At 41.3% G+C, this 19,802-nt stretch overlaps 1 protein-coding gene across 4 annotated transcripts in view; it reads left to right on the top strand.

Annotated features, from left to right (window-relative positions):
• The window catches only part of cux2b (cut-like homeobox 2b), a 97,359-nt gene that overhangs the window by 32,793 nt on the left and 44,764 nt on the right, over nt 1-19,802 (top strand). For all 4 annotated transcript variants that reach the window (XM_086169306.1, XM_086169308.1, XM_086169307.1 and 1 more), the window contains exons 2-3: nt 8,058-8,168; nt 11,329-11,376. In XM_086169306.1, coding sequence (XP_086025432.1) covers nt 8,058-8,168; nt 11,329-11,376 — 159 coding nt within the window. The remainder of the gene's footprint in view (nt 1-8,057; nt 8,169-11,328; nt 11,377-19,802) is intronic.

The raw sequence follows: 19,802 nt of genomic DNA, 5'->3' as shown, positions 1-19,802 counted from the left end.
TATTCAAGATGTTTTTCAATTATTTATTTATTTATTTTTTTATTTCCTATGAACTCTTATATATTCCAAAATGTTCATTGAAATGAGCAAGCCGAAAAGAATGTTCTTCATGCTTCTTTGAATATTAAACCACACCCAGGACTTAGTTAGCCTTGCTCGAACACTGAGAGATGCAGAAAATCAAGTCTGACTTCTTCTACATGTTGATGCTTAAAACTTTCCCCTCCAAATGAATAGATAGCAGCACATGAACAGAAAGTTTGCATTTTTAGAAATGCTAACTTCTTTCATGTGAGTGTGCTGATCGTGAAAGTCTTATTTTATTTTGATGTATTTTACATACCAACCCTCACCACTGGTCAAAGGCTTCGCCTTTGTGTCCAAGGATTCAGATGGCTGACGCTGAAATTGGTGAGGATTGCTTCTCCCTCATACGGCTGCATTATGGAACATAACACAACTCACGTAGCGTTTCAGCTTCCCTGCTGCCACCAGATGAAGGGTTTCAGAGATTTATTCTAATGGACACAGCAGTATCAATCTTTTGTACCAGTCAACGAAGCAGTTTCCTGAACAGGAATCTAGACAAACAAAAAAAAAAGACCCCAAGGATTCTTAAACTGGAATGCCAGCTAAGGGCACCACATGAGCATTATCATGGCATCATCAGACCATAATTATTTGTACCCATGGTTAATAGGTAAATTTTTAACTACTTATAGAAATACACCACTATGTTTACTATCTATTGGAAATCGTGTTTGACCTCGTTGGTGTGATTCTTCTGCATAGAAATTAATGAGGAATAAAAATAAAACGATTGATTATCTGGCCAAAGATAGCGTCATGATGGAGAGGAAAAACTCACTAATATTCGCAGCCGGTATATCCATCCCACTAGTTTAATACAAATTAATGACTACTACTCAGTTTTCAAGTTTCTCGCCTGCAATGTTTGCTGTTTATGTACAAATCAAAATTCCACATTGCATTAACCAACTTTTTCACTCTGCATTATTATAACTACTATTATTTATTGCTGTCCTTATTATTACAGTTACTGCTAATAGCTATGAAGTAGAAGTAAAGCAGAATAGCCTTATTTATGTTTTTTCTGATGATGTTGAAGTAGATACACAAGTTTCCTTGACATCTCGCAGTGGGGTCCATTACTTTCTGTTCTTTTCGTCAAGGAAGGCGAAACAGTTTTACTTCATGTCTCGCCTCAACTGATGGCCAGTTAGATCTGACAGGACTTGTGCAGTAGCCCCCAGTGACACTTAAATATTTTATACAGACCAACTTAAACTAAATAGTCATTGATAGTCATTTTAAATACAACTGGTTTCCCTCCTTTTCTGATAAAATTCTATGAGGAGAGGGCAATTACGGTCTTTTGAAAAACCATTATTATAAAAGAAAAAAATGCAAGAACCTGTTTGTTCACTTGTTTAATATTTACATACATTCCTTGCTCTGTATGTATGTACTGAAAAACAAAATATATGGTTGCGCTTGCAAAAAAAGCAAATGAATGGGAAGTTTCTTGCTTTTTCAGGCAGAATAGGGACCTGAAGGGTCAGCCACAAGTCAGACAAGCGCCGGTGAATATCCTACTGCGCCCTCCTGTGTTCCTGGGGCACAATTTATTGATTTGATATAGAATTCAGTTTTAGGGTTATGGTGCTAATGTTATATAAATATATATATATATATATATATATATATATATATATATATATATATATATATATATATATAGATGTGTGTGTGTGTATATGTGTGTATATATGTATATGTGTGTGTGTGTAGGTATGTATGTGTATATATATATATATATATATATATATATATATACACATACATACATACAGATTTGAAAGTCTGTATACATTTTTTATGTCCTTTTAATCATACCCTTAATATTTAGAATAAATCCCTCTTCACGGGATGTTGAGTAAAACCGTGTGTTGCGCTCTGGTGGCCCTTATGCTCCAGAGAGGAATTGGTCAGATGCAGTGGATACATTTCATTGCTTTCTGCAGACTGACAACAAAGGTTTCCTTCTATCAGCAGTGTGTTTGTGGTGTGAAATTGAGCAACCTTGTATAAATTGATGGAGAGTAAAAGTGAGGGAACAGCAGTCGGTGGTAAACAGATGGAGGGAGATGCCAGGTGATTGCAGCCCCCCAGTGTTTCTCTGTCAGAGGCCATGCTGCTCACGTTCTTGGCGCCAGGTCATGGAGGTCATAGGCTCCTCCCCCTGTCTCGATGGTCCAAAGCACATACACACATGCGCACGCCCGCACAGTTTGTCTGTTTAAACCTGAACTGATACGCTGGCCAAAGAGGCCAGATAACAGTTCATTTTGGATCTTTCATATGGACAGCCGTCAACGTGCGCTGTTTCCCGCAACGTTCCACCCCGCCCCCCACACCCCCATCCGACTGCTCCCTCCTCTCTCAGTGGCTGGCGGAAACGAACGGGGGGTGGGGCAGGTTGTTTGTAATAATGTTGAGGCCAGACTAGACTGCAATGATTGGGGCCATTGATTGTGGTGATTTGATTTATTGATCAGTCCCCCTTCTCAAATGTGGCGTCTGAGATGCAGGGCTAATCTGAGGCAGCTATGGACAATCTTGTGCCTCACAGAGAATGGGAGGCGATAAGGAATGTATGAAAGGAAGCTACACTTATCTTAATCACACACTCGTCCCTGCCCTGCCTTGCTGCAGCCTCTGTGTGTGGATGTCAGTGCACATGAGTCTCTGAACAAGCATGTGTGCCTACCGCTCTTTTGTGCGAGACCTTGTGCGTGTGTTTGTGAGTGTGTGTGTGTGTGTGCGCGTCGGTGTGGTGGGGGTTGTGAAGCAGTACAGTCACCAGGCAGAACAGAGTGGATCTATAAATTGATGGAATTCAAAGCCTCCAGCATCGATTACCATTATAACAAACAGCAGCACACAGAATGTCTGATTATTTTTAGACAAAGATTCTGTGCTCTCAGCAGCAATTCTGCTGATGCTGTCACACTTTCAGGCATCTGCCTATGATTGCAATTAGATGGGATACAAAAAGAAAAATAATACCCCATCTGCATTTTCCCCTCTGTACTCCTCCCTCCTATTTTTCCTCTTTAATTTGTGCTGTCCAAGCCTGCTGCACACAATAGTGATTTTGACTCAGTCTACCTCATTGCAGTACCTTGGTAGTTTTTCCCGCTTGTCAACATTTTCTACCATGGTTCGTCTTTGTGAAAGGCCAGAAAATAGCTTACTACTACAGATGTAATCAAGACACGCGTAGTCTAATGAATCAATGTCAAATCCTCTCCAACAATACATTAGTGAGCTCTGCATTATATCTAAAACACTTGCACAGATTGTTACAGTATGTCTCTGTTCCAACTTTTGTCAAAGGAAATTGCCTTCGCTGGATTTATTCATTACCTAGACATCACTCAACAAGCAGTTTGTGATGAAATCCAAAGAGCTTTGTCTTTCTTATTCTTTCTCGCTGCTACCAGTGCCCTCCAATTCTCTTGTTTTGTTTATCCATCACCCAATACTGTCTATAGGGACCACTCCCTGCAGTTGTTGCTGCAACACACTTGCAAAAACCTGAGCCTCCTTAATGCAGCGTGAATGGCTGCCTGTCAGATCATGTGAGGGCTCCACAACAGATGCTGATAGGGCCATCTTCGGTCAGTGTCGGAAGGGCAGAGCCGACATTTGTAAGGCAAAGGACATTTGAGTCATGGTTTCACATGTTTTTTTTTTCCTCCCCCCCTTAGGTGCTCTGTAGTTCATGTAGCTTCAAGCCAATTCAATCTTATGCTTTCCTGATCTTTGTTTCTGAGTTAAAATTCAGTAGGATAGCTCTCCCCTCCAGATTGACTTGAGCACACAAGGGCTGATTCCATGCTCAAAATCCCTCATTCCTTCCCCTCTAGCCCTAGTGACAGCTCTGTTCTCCCCAGGGAAAACTCATCAATTATGGCTGGATGTTTGACTGGCAGAGGCTTAATGACAGGAGCTCTGTATTGACCCGACTGCCACACACTGAAAATTTGGTCCCAAATGCCCTTTTGAAAACCTTTCAAATGATTACCAAGAAACTCCTCTTTGCTCAGCAAGTATAAACTATTCAAGAAATCATAAGGAAGCGCGTGTTCACACGAATGTCATTACCATATTAGATGAACGGTAGAGAGGAGTGAGAAATTGGGGTAATGCTTTGAGTTTGAGGTAGATCAGTGTCATTTGGTAGCAGACCCTTTCCTTTACAGAACCAGCTTTGCAGAAGTCTTGCGTGATGTTGCTAAGGCTGGTAATATCTTTCCCTGTTGTCTCAGCCTTCCCAGTTGCCTTGTAGTACGTCCAGTAGCGCTGGACATAAGGTGTAACGTCCTTTAGTGAAGGTATATCTCTTAGAGGGAGAAAGCTGTGTGTTTGAATTGCCAGCCAGGTCACAGACGACCGTTCCTCTTTACCCGCGTTCCAGATCCTTTTCAGTTGATGTCCCCTGGGTCTGGTTGACAGACCTGCTCAAGATACCAAGATGATTTAATTCATAATGTATAAGAAAATCTTTTAAAATGAAAAGAACCTTTCTTCAGCTGTTAATCTGCAAAGCCTTGCCTATTATCTTCATTCGGGTGTGTTTTTAAGGTGCACTCAAACCAGGATCTCTCACAAGTGGTTTTTTTTTTTTTGGCAGCTTATGTGTCAGAGCCACCATGAAACGTGACCTCAGTGCTGACCCTGCATCAGTAAAGCTTACCAAGTCATACTTGAGCTTAACACCTCTACCACCATACCAAAATGTTACACATAAACCCTCCATCATCACTGCGTGATCCAAAGTAGAATACGGTTCCTTTATTTCTCTCCTGAAAGTCATACACTTACTTACTCACTTTTTATTTGATGTGCTGCTGCCATCCGCCCTAATGGTCTGAGAACTGTGGGGCGTGTCTGAAATAGCCAGGCTCTTATGAAAGCGCTATTTGGACTGCATACAGCATCGGTACTCACTAATCTTTTCAGGTGAGCTGCATTATAATGTGAACCCAGGCCACCAAAACACTGTCAGAGTTAAATTCATCAAGTGTTGTATCTGAAGTTCTTGAAAAAAAAATCCCACCGAAAGTCACTTCTATAGGACATGATTAGTTGGTTTGAGGTCATTTAAATCTAGTGGTATTTGGCTGGCTTTTGAAAACCCACTCTCTAATCTCCACAAAAGGCTCATCCCCAATAGACTATGAGGACTAACAGGAACTTGTGAATTTTGTCAACTTAATCTGTATGTCTATGGCCTCTCTAGTAGTAATTTTTTACTGGAATGACACAAAAACTAAATGTATCTGAGAAGCAGTGGCAGTAAGACGTGTTTACAGTTTGTCTTTACCTGAAATATCAGTCAAATCGGTCAAACAGACACCCACTGGTATTGATCGGCCGGTCAATCAGTTCAAAGATTGACGTTATCATGTGAATCGTCGTCTGAGAATCTAAGTGCAGACTTATTTTAGTCCATGGTGAAGGAGCATTCTTATTGTCCAAAAACACATCATCAGCCACAGAGTTGCACTAAGTCACCTATTCCTTTATCACTACTGTATGAACACATGCAACCCACCATTTCCCTTCCTTCTTAAAGAAATACTCAGCGAAAAATAGACCCTAATAGACTCTTCATGAGTAGACCAACACTAAGGAGAAAATACAAACTGGCCTCATCAGTTTTACAGTTATTTAAATATATTACATTGATTGTGTATAATGAACAACCACAATCAGTTTCCTCTAACAGCTGTTTTTTTCCAGTGGCCTTTTGTGCTCTTGTATCATATTTGACTTCGTATTGTCCAGTGTCATCCTCATTGAAGCCAAATGTATTTGTTGTATGTAATGTTAGTAAAAGAAAGTTTTCAGTAAGATCGGAAGTTGCTTCGATTTCCTCGCAAGCAGCATAGGTGTAATCCAATTAAACCCTTGTCTTTCCCCTGTGTTTGTTTGCTTGTTTGTTTTTTTGGTTTATCTTGAATTTTAAACCTAAAGTAGAGCCAGACATTGTGTTTGTAACATGCTGGTTGAATGAAGTCCATGACTGCTTTATTTTCCTCTTTCACTGGACATCAGGGCACTAAATCTGCCTACTGTATGTGGGAAAAACAGACTGGCAAGAGGAAGGGCATTGACACTGCAGTTTGATTTATCAAAAACATCTGGCAAAATGTATGTATGTTTTTCTGATTGTCGAAATCTTCTTGTCTTGGCAACCAGACTTGAATTTTTCACCCCTCATCCGAGAGGCTTCCTCAGTTCTAATGACCAATGGGGAGTTTTCGAATATAACTTGCAGGTTTTTGGGCGGGTCTAGATTATGGTGGCTTGTTATGTCAGTGGAAGAGCGGATCTGCAGAAACTAGGTGTAAGGGGGGTTGTTATTTTAATGGGGTGTTGTTCTTTTTCTGATTATTATCTTTAAAAACTGTAAAAATAATAAACACACCCTTGCTTCTTCGCAGGTGTGAAGTTGCTGCCTTTTTCACATGGTGTGTCTGGAATATTCCATTTATTAATTCTGTTGACGCTAAAAACACATTTTTTTTTATTTTTATTTGAACAGTGCGAAGAATATCCCGGGCGAATGCCCACAAATTGTTCTCACGGCAGTATTACCGCTGCCTTTTTTTCTCCCGTTGGTGTCACGCAGGGCGTATTTACCATGCTGTAAGTGTACCCACAGAAATAAATCAGTTTAACATTGTCTCAAACTCTACTCTTAGTCCTGTTTAAGTTGCTCCCTGACTTGTCAGTCCTGGGACTTGAACCAGCAGACCTTCAATTAACAGCTCTGACCGACAGTCTGCCGCCATCCCCACGAGGCCGCTGAGGTGGAAGTTTCAGCCCTTCATTTTCATTCTTTTTTATTCCTTGTTTGATGATTTATTAAATCGTCTTTAAGTAAGACTGCAGATTAATTAAAACACAGTCAATTTAATTTCCCCGTGTCATATATAACTTTTCGGTGGTAATTGAATCCTGTACTACTCTATATTTTAGCCTAGCCATGCCGAGAAAGGACCCTCATCAATTACCAGTCAAAAATCAAGAGAAGGTGAAAGTACGGTTTTCTGTACAGTCGTCACTCAGTACAGGAGAGATGAGTTTGACTCTGCTTTTCCTTTTTTTTCACTTCGCTGGAAGAGCCGGGAATTGGATGGCCGATCGATAATATTGGATTTGTGGATGCCATGCAGTGCAGCCGAGTCCAGCATGAATGCAAGGTTCTGATGAAGGGCCTGCTACCGCAGGCAGCTTTGAATAGTGGATCAGACATGTTGCCAGGGTGGAGCTCTCATTTCCTATAACACAGACATGTAAACAACCAATGTGCGCAGACATAAATGGAATAGCGAACAGGGTTGTTGTTGTAGCAAAAGGGTAATTTAGTTAAACCTATGCAGGCTGCTGCCTTGTATTGAAAATCTGTGAGGGATCAATATAAAGATTGGTGCAGCTGATGGGAGAGGGCTTGAAAAGGGGTTGGAAATAGATCTGCCCTCTGGTAAGCGAAGCATTTGTATGTTTGAATTAGGTCTTGCCCAAGCTTAAAAACAGCCCTTCATTTCAGGAGGAAGCTCTATTTCTTCGTAAGGGTATTTGTCAGGTTATTGGGTTTCTACACGTGACTTAACCCCCCCATCCCCACCCCTCTCTCGCTCTCTCTCTCTCTCTCGCCCAGTCCCTCACTGGCGCTCTATTGCCGTTGCAAGTGTATTGATTATTTCAAATACTGATTATCTAAAAGGCCTTCTGCTACTGTAGGCATTGGATTTATTTTGGCTTAATTATTTATGGGCCAGGGTTTGCTGTAAGTATTACTGCTGTGAGATCATGAAGTATTACATTGTTAATATTCAGCAGTGTATTTTTATTTATGCACAATCCAAGCTGTACTGGATGAGTGTCGACCGGCTCCCTAAAGTGCCGTGACTCTCCATTCTCTTCCTCTCAACATTTGCGTGTCTCTCATCTCTTTGCAGAGGGAGCTCAACTCTGTAGCGTCTGAGCTGGCTGGTCGACAAGAGGAGAGCGAGCATTCCCACAAGCATCTGGTGGAGCTGAGCAGGGAGTTCAAGAGAAATGTACCTGAGGTGAGTCTATTACCCCCACATCTCGCGCACTAACCCACCCCCACGAGCACACATTCTTTCAAGTCTCGTGCCTTTTTACCTCATCTTCACTGCCTCTACTTGAGCCCCCGCACACATTTTACAAGGAATTATTTATTTCTTTTGTAAAGCAGCATTGGTATAAATTAACACTTCCTGGCAGTTTTGATAAGCAAGGGTAAGCCCAGCCCTCCTCCTCCTCTTCATCCAGTAGCTCAGTTAATATTTAAATGCTGAAGTCTTGCAGAAATGTTAGCCTCTGGCTTAGCGTGATGAGAGGCCAAGGGGCTCATTTAAAAAAAAAGGGAAGCACAACTTTGCTGCTTATTTTCCACTTGGAAGTTGTTAATAAACAACTTATTGTGATGTCAGATCTGGCAGCTGATACTGATGTACTCCAAACTTTCCACAAGACAATGAAAGAATCTTACAAAATACAACATAATCAAAACCTTTGAAAAGGAACCACCCACAGAAACCTCCTAACATTAGGGTTGCAAATATTTTTCACAGAAAGTCGGAAGCAAGCGCAATGTTTTTCAACAAATTAATCCACAATATCTCTGTAGTTCACTGTGTGGAGAAAGCCACACAGCATGAATACAACTACAAGTATTACAATGGTTGATTTGACAATTACCAATTGATTAACTATCCAATTCAATTTTTTATATCTAAAATTTAATCCAATTCTACCATTTCAAATGATATTATTATATTATTTTCTTGTCATTGAATAGAAGTGTTATTGACCAAAATAGGGAATTATAAGCCGCTGTTGTGAACAGATAGGCCAAAAACTATACCAATGATTTGTTATCTTTTTTTGTTGCTCTGCTCAAAAACTTGCTGTCTTTCAGGGCATATGAGACAAGGAAATCACAATTGTAAAAAACAAGTGTTTTTAAGTTTAGTTTTCGCCCTCCCTCGAGCAGTCTCTGAGCACAAATTCAAATACATTTATCAAACAATCTCTCTCAACCTTTTCTCACATCTAGTGATAAAAGTAAGCCACTGTGGTAGTGAATGCCACACCGTTTGGTGACAGACCAGTAGCAATCAGTGAGACAAATACCAGCTAATACTGATATACAGCTGATACACCGGTGCCTCGCTAATCACAGGCCATCACCTGGGGCACCTGGAAAATGTTACTGGCATTTTAAAATGCATTTTTTGATATTTTCTCGTGTAGCAAATTAACCAAGTAAAAGACCAATGCTAATCCTTGTTTTTGTTACCAAATATGAATAAAGGTTATTTAAGTCAACCAAAATCTAATCACTGCGTCATACACTCATGTATTAAAACAAATGATCCAAACACTAAGATATACACAATCAACACTGAAAATGGTGAACAGTGAAGGTCAAGGGTTATGTCAGCCTATCTTTCGTAAGCAATCAATTTTCTTACATAATCAGAACTATAGCAACATATGTAAAATTCCAAACTGAAATTTTACTCTTGTAATTATTATTTAATAATTGAGATACAAACTGGAGGAGTCTTGCTTTTTTTCATTCTTGTGTATTATTATTAGTGAATGATCTATGTTGAAATCTCTTCTTCAGTAGTCCCTGGTTTTGCAGAGAAAACCTGATCATTTCCTATTTGTATTTTCAATATGTGGATTTTAACAAAGTATATGATCTGTAATCACTCCGAATTGTATATTCTCTTTCAATTTAAGTTACCAAAAAAAAGACAACCCAGCTCTACATTTCCACTTACAGTTTTAGGTCTAGTTTGAAGCCCTTCTTCTTGGCTAAATCAGTCACCAAGGCCTCACCACACACGCTCTATCAAAAAAACAAACAAATAAACAAACCAAAAAAATAGAACCACTGTCATTGTACTACGGCTGTTGCATCTAGACTTTGATGCAGCGGTTTTAAACAACTGTATTCACAGTAAAGCTGACACGAGATCCATCGAGGTATGAGTACAACATATAATCGACGGTATTTGCTTTCATTGCAGTGATTCAGAAGTTTTGGTCGGAAGCAGTCGGCAGCTCACTCGTTCAGTTCACATGAAACAGATCCGTTGAAAGCCTATTTTCCTACTGAGCATACATTGCACATGCTGAAATGCAACAATATATGATATAAAAAACAAGAGAATGCAGCCTTCTTTTCTTGGTATAATTATTACAAAAACCTGCAATGATTCTATTTTAGAGATAGAGGAGATATTTTAGAGGAGCTCTTATGGTTACTTAGACAGGAGCTTAAAGATAGTGAAATTACCTTTTTTAGAGTAGACACGTTGAATCAACTGAGCCACTCTTTTACTTGTAACAGCAACAGTTTCTGTCCCAGCCGACATTATGCACCTGTCAGATGCAGCTGATTGACCAATACGCTGTTTTTCAATTGTTCATCCATGGCAGTAACAGTTTGTATTTAATGCAGCTACGCTTCCTGAAGCCACATTGAGAATCATCAGTGTCATATTCCATTTTAATTTGGCATCACATTTGAGGTGTGCCGGGCCTGCACTGCACCTTACTTTTCTGAGGCAAAAAGGCTATTAAATTTGATTGAATTGAATTCATGAAACGCTAAAGCTATGAATGATACAGATATGACTTTGTCCTTTTTTATCATGTTCTTTGAAATGATCCACTATTGACATTCGGCTGAAGTCAAAGAGAATATTTCTATATTTTATAAATGAGCCCTGCAGCTATTTGCCGTGGCTCCACTGTCTGCCTATTTCCAGCCTGAATATGTGGTGTAGTGCTGTAATCTTGTCAGTATAATACAGGCGTTTAAGACAGGATCAGGCTGTCAACACTGGCAGCACAATCCCCTTACCTGAGGCTGTGGGAGCTCACAAGTCTGGATGCTGAGCTCCAACACAAGCTACTGGAAAGCCCCACTTTTCAAACATGCCCACTCAAACCCTTTAGGTTTAACCACTAATACCCACACCCCATAACAACATAGCACTCTCTCATATGAAGTATAAGGGGGGGGGAAGGGAAGGGTCTGCCCCCCCCCCTTAAAAACCCTTAACATAAATAGAATTTGAAATGTTTGTGCCTCTTAGGGGCTAATCTGATTCCTAAACAGGTGGAGCATCTGCAAAATAAACACAACATGCTGAGGCTCGGTATATTTTTGTCTGTACATAGGAAGTCCGGGAGATGGTGGCGCCTGTCCTCAAGAGTTTCCAGGCCCAGGTGAGTCTTGGCATTTCAAAGATCCGTTTAATTTACCAGATCCAAACAAGTAAAAACCGCAAAAGCTGTTACCAAGCTCTAGACGTTTGCAAAGACAGAATCTTTAGTGTTTCTTTCACACATTGTCATTTCTAAAAAAAACAGGAGACCGTCCTGAACTCTGTCACTATAGCAATCACTTTGCTCCTGCAATGAATGATTTGACAGATATGGCGGAGGAATCCATGGCATACTTTTCATCTTACTGCTCATCTGCTGCTTATTGACTGATGCCTTTTCTGTCAAAGTGAAGTAGCATCTATCTGCCATTAGATGATCAGATATCTGGCTTCTCATATTTTCTTGGCCGAGACAAGCCCTCATTTCCTGTTGTGATGGTGCATTCACCGTGCCCCCTCTCTGACGTCGCCATATTGAAAAAGTCATCTGATATCTACCAAGTCTCTGCTCCGGCCATTAAACCAAGGTCATAAATCACATTTGTGTGCTGTGTTACGCCCGGCAAAGCACGGCCTTATGGAAATGATACCACAAATATGTTTCTAGTCTCGCCCTCCCCTCTAAACTTTGGCTCGATGCTAACCTGAAAGCCCCATCATCGGTAAACATGAGAACACTCGGCATGGATTGTTCAGTTCTCTTGGAAGTGATTATTGGCAGCTTCTTTTTAATGCTTTATAATTGACTATGCCCAAGCAAGCGTGTTCCCTGGCAGGAGCTATCACGTTCAATACTACACTCCGCAGTACCGGCTGATTTGTGTGCTGATTCAATTACTCTAACTGTAGAGTCACACAAATATCAGAAGCAGCCTTCCATATCTTTATTGTGCAAACAGGAACCCACAGGATTAATTTAAGCAACATTGATGTCTGACATCTGGGAGTCCAGAGATGTTCCATAGTAGATAAAATAGATGGCAGATAATGAGCGATGATTTTTCTCTTTTCCTTGTTAGCTGTAGGCATCGTGGTACCTTTCGTTCCCTCTTGTGTAACTTCCACCGGCTTATGTTCTGCACATTGATAAGGAAGCCTGCTCGCGACGGGAAAAGCCTCTGCATTCTTTTTTTTTTTCATCATGAGGAGTAGCGACCTACTCTACACACCATAATAATATAATCCTCTGGTGTTTTCTGATACACTTTGACCTTATTGGTAATGTCAAACAGCTTGCGGAGGCATGTGAACTTTACCCAGCGGTAGTCTGGGCGACCTCAGCGTAAGCTGTGGGACCTCGACCTGCTGCTGCAGGGGGAGAGAGGAAGGAAAAGGTGGAGTTAGATGAACCGGGTAGACTGTGTGGTCGGGGATAGAAGAAAGCTCTCCTGCATCTGGACTGCACAGGTGGCAATTCATAGAAAAGTCCTGCAGAGTGTGCGTGTGTGTGTGTGTGTGTGTGTGTGTGTGTGTGAGAAGGAACTGGGTTCTTTCTTCCGCCAGCTCCCCACCCTGTAATCCCCCCCCCCCTAGTTTTGAGGCCCAGAGGAGCGCCTCATGGTATTTGGACCCTCATCATGCCACTTCTAAAGGAAAAGTCAGCTCCTTTGAAGTGTTTGCGACATGACAGGTTTCTCTTTCTTTTCTTTTTCATTTCAGCGTTCCCCACCCACTTTCTCTCTCTTCTCCCGTCCAATCTCGCCTTCTAATTATCGCTAACCAGGCAACTGATTAGAAACACGTTGCCGACCTAGTTTTCGGTGGAGCTGGAGGAGGAGAAAGGGTTAATCCCAGAGCTGGTGGCTGTCATTGGTCGCTTCCCTCCTTCTCCTCTTTTTTCGTTCTGCTCCTCTCTTTCTTTCCCTGGAAGTTTGCTAATGAGGTCCCGTCAGAGCTGAGGAGAGGTGTTAATTTGGCCTTGTGAAGTAGGAAGGAGATTAAGGACAGTGAGGAGTTGAGTTTACGGCTTAAAATACACCGCTGTCCTTATTAATCCACAGGGCCCTGGGAGACCGGCGTTTTTGGTTTTATAATGAACACTGTCTTATAATGAAGGTAATTTTAATAAAAATTTACAGAGAAGAAGAGGAGATGGTACATGTCTCCATGGTCTCAGGCACACCTTTGGGGCTGAGGGATATGACAGTTATTTCTCAAATAACCGGTCGCTGGAGAGACGGGCTCGTCGGACCACACCGTTCACACAATTTTCACACAAGCTCCGGCTACTGTCTGAGTGTACACAATATGAGTCTTTGCAAAGTCTCACCATCTCAACATGTGCTTCTCAGTGCAATTTACACCCCCCTCTCGCGCTTATGTGTGTGTAAACTCCCTTTAGAATAGACCTTTGTGATTTGGGGAAAAAGAACAGTGACAGATCTCTGGTATGATTTTAGCTTTCCTTTTTCTTTTTTTCCTCAGGAGAGGCAGAATCCTCCCCAACTTCTCGACAACCGGGCCCAAATTAACCACTTACTCTATTCTTCTCATCTCGTCTTGCCGTTTGGTGCTCTCAGAAAAAGAGAACAGCGGCATGGGCCCCTAATTACTGAAACTTGCTTTACAATGATAATCCGTGGAGTAATTTAGCGTGCACAATGAGAGTTGTGGTGCTTACGCAGATGGAGATTCTGATAAATAGTTTGTAACGTGTAATTAGCGGCTCTACCGGTTACATACCATTAACCCCTCAAGCTCAGGAATCATTACTGTCTCTCATTATCAAGCGGCAAGGTACGATTGAGCTGACTAGACATCAAAAACATCAAACAGCTATTAAAGCTTTGCGACCCGGGGGCCAGCGGACACCTGTTTATGAGTCTAACTGTGCCGTGGCTTCCCCTGAGGTGGGGAAGTGATGATGTGGGGAAGACCATGTTTGTATGCTGTTTTTGTTTTGCCTGTTTTCTTTGAGCTCGCAAGAGTCACTCTGGCTGCGTAGCAGCTATCCGACAAAAAAAACAACAAAACAATGGATGGACATTTCAAAATGGCTGCTGTGTCAATATATCATAGGTATGCCTGGGCGATGAAAGAAATATTTAAATACGCCATTTCCTGCGATATACTGGCCACCGGTCCACGGTGTACCCCGCCTCTCGCCCAATGACAGCTGGGAAGATAGGCTCCGGCATCCCCCGCAACCCTGAGTGCAGGATGAGCGGCAGAAGATGGACGGATTGAGGCCTATATTTAATTTTTACTAATCAAGCATTGCAAACAAACTCAGTAGATTTTCAGCACAATGAAGAGAAAGCTGATTCCAAAAGGCAGACCGTATCACTGATCTAACTTTCTAAATATAATTGCAATCATAAAGTGTTCTTTTAAATCTGTACTAGATTGAATCAACTGACACCATCTTTTGAGTTTGTTGAGTAATTTCTCACAGAGTTTGACGTAATTATAAAATGATTTTAAGCAAACTACTGGATAGGCTATGATGAACATTTTTACTGATTTTTAAATATGATTCATTTCCACTTTTGCAATGGTATCATTATATCATGATCCAAATCTTGGTACTTTTTGAAAGACCTTAAAACACTTGATAGCCTTAACTTTGACACTTTATATTTTATTGTATTTCCTATTCTCCCTCCTTCCTACTATTATCTATCATTGTTATGTTTTACTTGAAACTCTGGCACAACAATTTCCTTCGGGATAAATAAAGTTGTTATCTTATCTTATATTGTACAATCATTTCATCAAAGAAGAGGTTTACTCTTGAGGGGCGGCGTGGCGCAGGAGGTCGAGCGATCGTTTTTGGAGGCGAACGTTCCAGGTTTGATTCCTGGCTCCTCCTAGTGTGTCGAAGTGTTGTTGAGCAACACGCTGAATCCCTTACTGCTCATCCATAATGGGTTCATTGCGGAGAACGAATTTCCCCACGGGGATTAATAAAGGATAAATTATTATTATCACTAAATACTGATCAAAATAAATTGACAGATCATACTAAACTAAAATGATTTCTCACGCTAAGGAAAGACTGACAGTTGCTGAGCTGATGGTTCCCTCTGCTCTTTGCTCTCATAATCTACTTTGTGAGACTTAAGTGGACAAGAAGAGATAATGTTCAACAAACATCCTAACAGCTTCTTAAAATGTCATGTCCATTACCTCTTACTTATCAGATACATCTTCGGCTGTTTTCAGCCCAGCCTGAAAAGCTGTGTGCGAGCAGATGATGTGAACGGAGTGGTGAAGTGGGAGAGCGAAGTGTTTGGGTGTTATCAAAGACCTGCCCACAGTGCCTTGCCCTGAGCCGGCCCGCCATGCAGCGAGGTAGACAAACACCGTCTTTGATCATCCATCGAGAGACGACCAGTTCTTCCTCCTTTTGATTAATTCCTGAAGGAAATGATAATTTCTCTTGAATGTATGAATATGTTATGAATAGTGGAATGAATCAAAGAGTAAAGGATGATAATTAATTACAGCGCTATGATAAAAGGCTGTGGGTGTTATGACGCAAGCTTCCTCTGTGTCATTATGAGAGGCTCCGTAATTACCTTTCTGCACGAGCCAGCGCTCCTGGCGGTGCTGGCGGTGAGAGTGCCGTTCAGTGAGTGAGTCTAACGGTCATAAAGCTTTTCCCTGCCTAATTGTCTGAGGGGCTCTATGGCACTTTCATAGATGAGGGACTGCACCGTTAGGAAAAATGCTCAGCACCGTACCAGCTTTTCCAGCTCAATGAAGACGGATCATCATTGGCTAAAGCTTGCGGTTATTACATACAGATTGCTTGAGTGCACAGCAAATTTGGGATGGTGGGTTAGAATGAGTGAGCAGTAGAATCGTACATTTTTATAAGCAAGCCATTTTGTTTTCTCTGTATGAACAGCACATATTTTTGTGCCAACGAGTCCGGCCACTGCCCAATAGTTTGCCTCTGCATGCTCACTTCTAGGGCTGGATGTTGTAGAAAACGGTATCAGGGTACTCAGAAACCACTTCAGTGTTTCTCACACTCTTTGCTCAGGTATATAAAAGTGTGTGTGAATATATGTATGCATGTGTGTATGTGTGTCTATATATATATATATATATATATGAATATATATATATGAATATGTATATATATGAATATGTGTGTGTATATATGTGTATACATATATTTGTATGTGTCTGTGTGTCTATATATATGTGTATGTGTGTGTTTATATATGTGTGTGTTTATGTATAAGTGTATAGATGGGTGTGTATATGTATATATGTATACATATATAGTTGTGTATATATATGTGTGTGTATGTGTTTGTATGTATATATATATATATATATATATATACATATACATATAGATGTGTGTGTGTGTGTGTATTATATATATGTATGTATTTATGTGTACATATATGTATACGTGTGCGTGTGTGCGTGCGTGCGTGTGTGTTGTTCTAGGAACTAACTTCACCTCAATAAAGAACATGTCCGTCTTGGTCAAGGTTGTCACCCGGCTGTTAAGCTTGGTGACAAAGGCCTTCCATCCCAACATAGAAATCATAACCCATTACATTACATTTTCAACTTAAAAACATACAATGATGTCATACCTATGACATGTTGCAATCATTGTTTGATAGATATTGACTGATCGATACTGATACTTTCAAAAAAAAAAATTTTTCAGCTATGATACCTTTTTGTCATACTCATGACTTCCCTTATGTAAGGGGCATTCACCAAAACTGCTTTTCCTGCCTCCCTCACATCCTCAACTGCCCTCCCCTGGCTATGACTTCTTCCTACTGGGTTGATGAGGTATCTCTGATCGGCAGTCTCAGGCTCATTGAGCAGGAGGCCACGGTCAGAACCTCCAGGCCATTACCTATTCACAGCACGTCCAGGCCTCCAGCCTATTGTGGGGAACATAATGGGCTCCGGGGCCATGTAAACCAGCAGCTCTCTGCTTCTGGTTTATCACTTCAGAGCAGGGAAAGGAAAGTGGGAGGCCAGAAGGAGAGGGAACGGAGACAGACAGACAGACAGACACACAGACAGACACACAGACAGACACACAGACAGACAGACACACGGACCGACAGACAAGGGGAGTTTGATTGGTCATCAGATAATACGTTCCTTGAGTGTTTTACATCCTGTGCATCTCCTGAGGGTGACTGTCCTTTTCTGTTATCAACATCGAAAGCAACTTTGACCTAAACTCAATGCATACTGTTTCCACTTACTTTCATCGATTTTGGTTAATCAAAGTCTTCAAGCCTATGTGTAAATATTGGACTTTTGAAATGTCTTTCAGTTGATACTTTGCTCGACAGTCACAGACACAGGGACCGACAATAACAAGTAGTTTAGTTGCCTTGAACTGAGGATACATTAAAGAAAAGCTATTAGCAAGGGCATCCACTTAAATAGTCAGTCTGGGCAAATCATGCAAGGTTTTGAAAAAACTTTCTTAATCATCACAGCAAGAGAAGTTTTGTTTGGACAGCATCCAACTATGTAGCCTACTCAATGGGAGTTCATTTCTTACACAATAAGGACAGCTGGTAAAAGTCAAAAGTCAGGCCACCTTCAGTGAGCCTGAGTCGATGGTTGCTAGCTCAGGGGCTAACCTCCTTTTACTTTTAGCAGGGGGTAATTAAAAACTCAGGGACTTAAACTTGATGAGTTGATACTTTTAATTCTTTGCTAAAGCCACTCATGTAGGGTGTGGTGTGATGGTAGTATCACTTGTCACCCTTTAGGAGCTTCATTAAAGAAAGAGAACGCTCAAGGTCATCCATTAGTTAATTTACTGCAGTCACACTGAGAATTTGAAAATGTCACTCTTTGTAATGCTGTTACTGGCCATTGCCTCTGTATTCTAACCATTATTGCATTACATAACATTACTAATTTTTGCACACACTCACTGATGATACTCACAAAGATTACACACTTGGCAAATTTTTCAGTGAACCGCTTGTATAACATTAAAAATGTAATCAATATACAAATCCTAGCTGTAAGTGAAGCTCAGCCCAGTATCAGATGCCTTGCGTGGTACTACGACAGCCATGGAAACAGGAGAAAACCATGGCATTCTGTTTTTTATTCTTCAGTGTTAGGTTATGTGCACTGCTGAACAACTTTGCTTGCAATTTCTAAAACTGGAGGCATTTGCCGGCTTTCTGAGGAATTTGCCAGTTTGTCATGATCCACATACTCAGAGATGAAGATACATGCCCTTGCCTTTGTCTCTGTGTACAGTGGGGAGCCAGAGACCTTTTTGCTGATTAGCTCAGCACAATAAATGGTTGTCTATGGGATCAGAAGCATTTTGTAAACATGAACTGCACACTTCCAGAAAACCAGCAAAAAGTCACATCACAGACTCAAGACAGCTGCAGTTCCCCCTTTTCCATCTGAATCTTGATCATTTAATCAGTTTATAAAATATCCTGTGTATCTGATTATATATTTTTTTTTTGCAGTGAACCCTGTGCCGACCGAGGCATTTTGTGCAATCACATTTTGTGCAACCCAGCCACATATACAGTATGCTGCTGTTCATTATGTTAAGCCTGCAAGCAGGTTTTTCACTAACTAATGTCACACAGAGAAGATATAAGATACAATAAGGTGTGCAGAATAAACCTGCAGAATCTTTGCATAATTTTTGGAAGCTCAGACGGTAAAATTTGATGTTGACTATCAGTTTGGGAAATCACTTCATACAGAAAATTTGAGTGAGTGTCACTTGTGATGGGAAATTTTTCAGCTTGTACCTTTCTATGTAACCGACTGTCCTTTTTGGCTGCCTTGTGCTGACTGATTGTTGTGATTCTGCTGGGTGTTTTTATGCTGATCTGCCTCAACCTCTCCATCAGCCTTCCCGGTGTCAGTCTTCTCCCTCCTCTGCTGTGCTGTGATCTGATTGTGTGTGTGTGTGTGTGTGTGTGTGTGTGTGTGTGTGTGTGTGTGTGTGTGTGTGTGTGTGTGTGTGTGTGTGTGTGTGTGTGTGTGTGTGTGTGTGTGTGTGTGTGTGTGTGTGTGTGTGTGTGTGTGTGTGTGTTGTCGTGTTTGTTTTCCTGTCCTGACTGATGCCCTGTCGGAGCATCCCAGTTGGGTGTATTCATCATTATGGATGCGTGTTTAGAGCCAGGGATGCACACCAGGTAAAGAAGAAAGGGGAGGGGGTGTTATAAATAGGCATTTGGTTCTCTACCCATGTGGAATTGATGAGTTTCAGCACATTCTGCTCTACAGTGCCAGGTTTAATTTCTGCCATCCTGACAGCACAAACCTCAGAGCCTGGAGACGTCACGCCTGACTGCCACCGCTGTGCAAATGTTAGCCGTGTTTGAGGATGGACGCACGCATAGCGCTGGCTGCATCGCTCCTATTGGCCCATCTGACTGGCTGTACATCCGCTTCTCTAAAGCCTTGTCACCTTAAGAGACAGGAAATTGCACCCCCCTCCTGACCCCTTACCAAACAGACACTTAGCAGCAGCGGACGGTAACTAATCTAAGA

The sequence above is a fragment of the Fistularia commersonii genome, chromosome 22 (assembly GCF_037954325.1).
Source record: "Fistularia commersonii isolate RoL2024-O1a breed Wild chromosome 22, RoL_Fcom_v1.0, whole genome shotgun sequence".
Lineage (NCBI taxonomy): Eukaryota > Metazoa > Chordata > Actinopteri > Syngnathiformes > Fistulariidae > Fistularia > Fistularia commersonii.
This window is presented reverse-complemented; position numbering and strand designations above follow the sequence as displayed.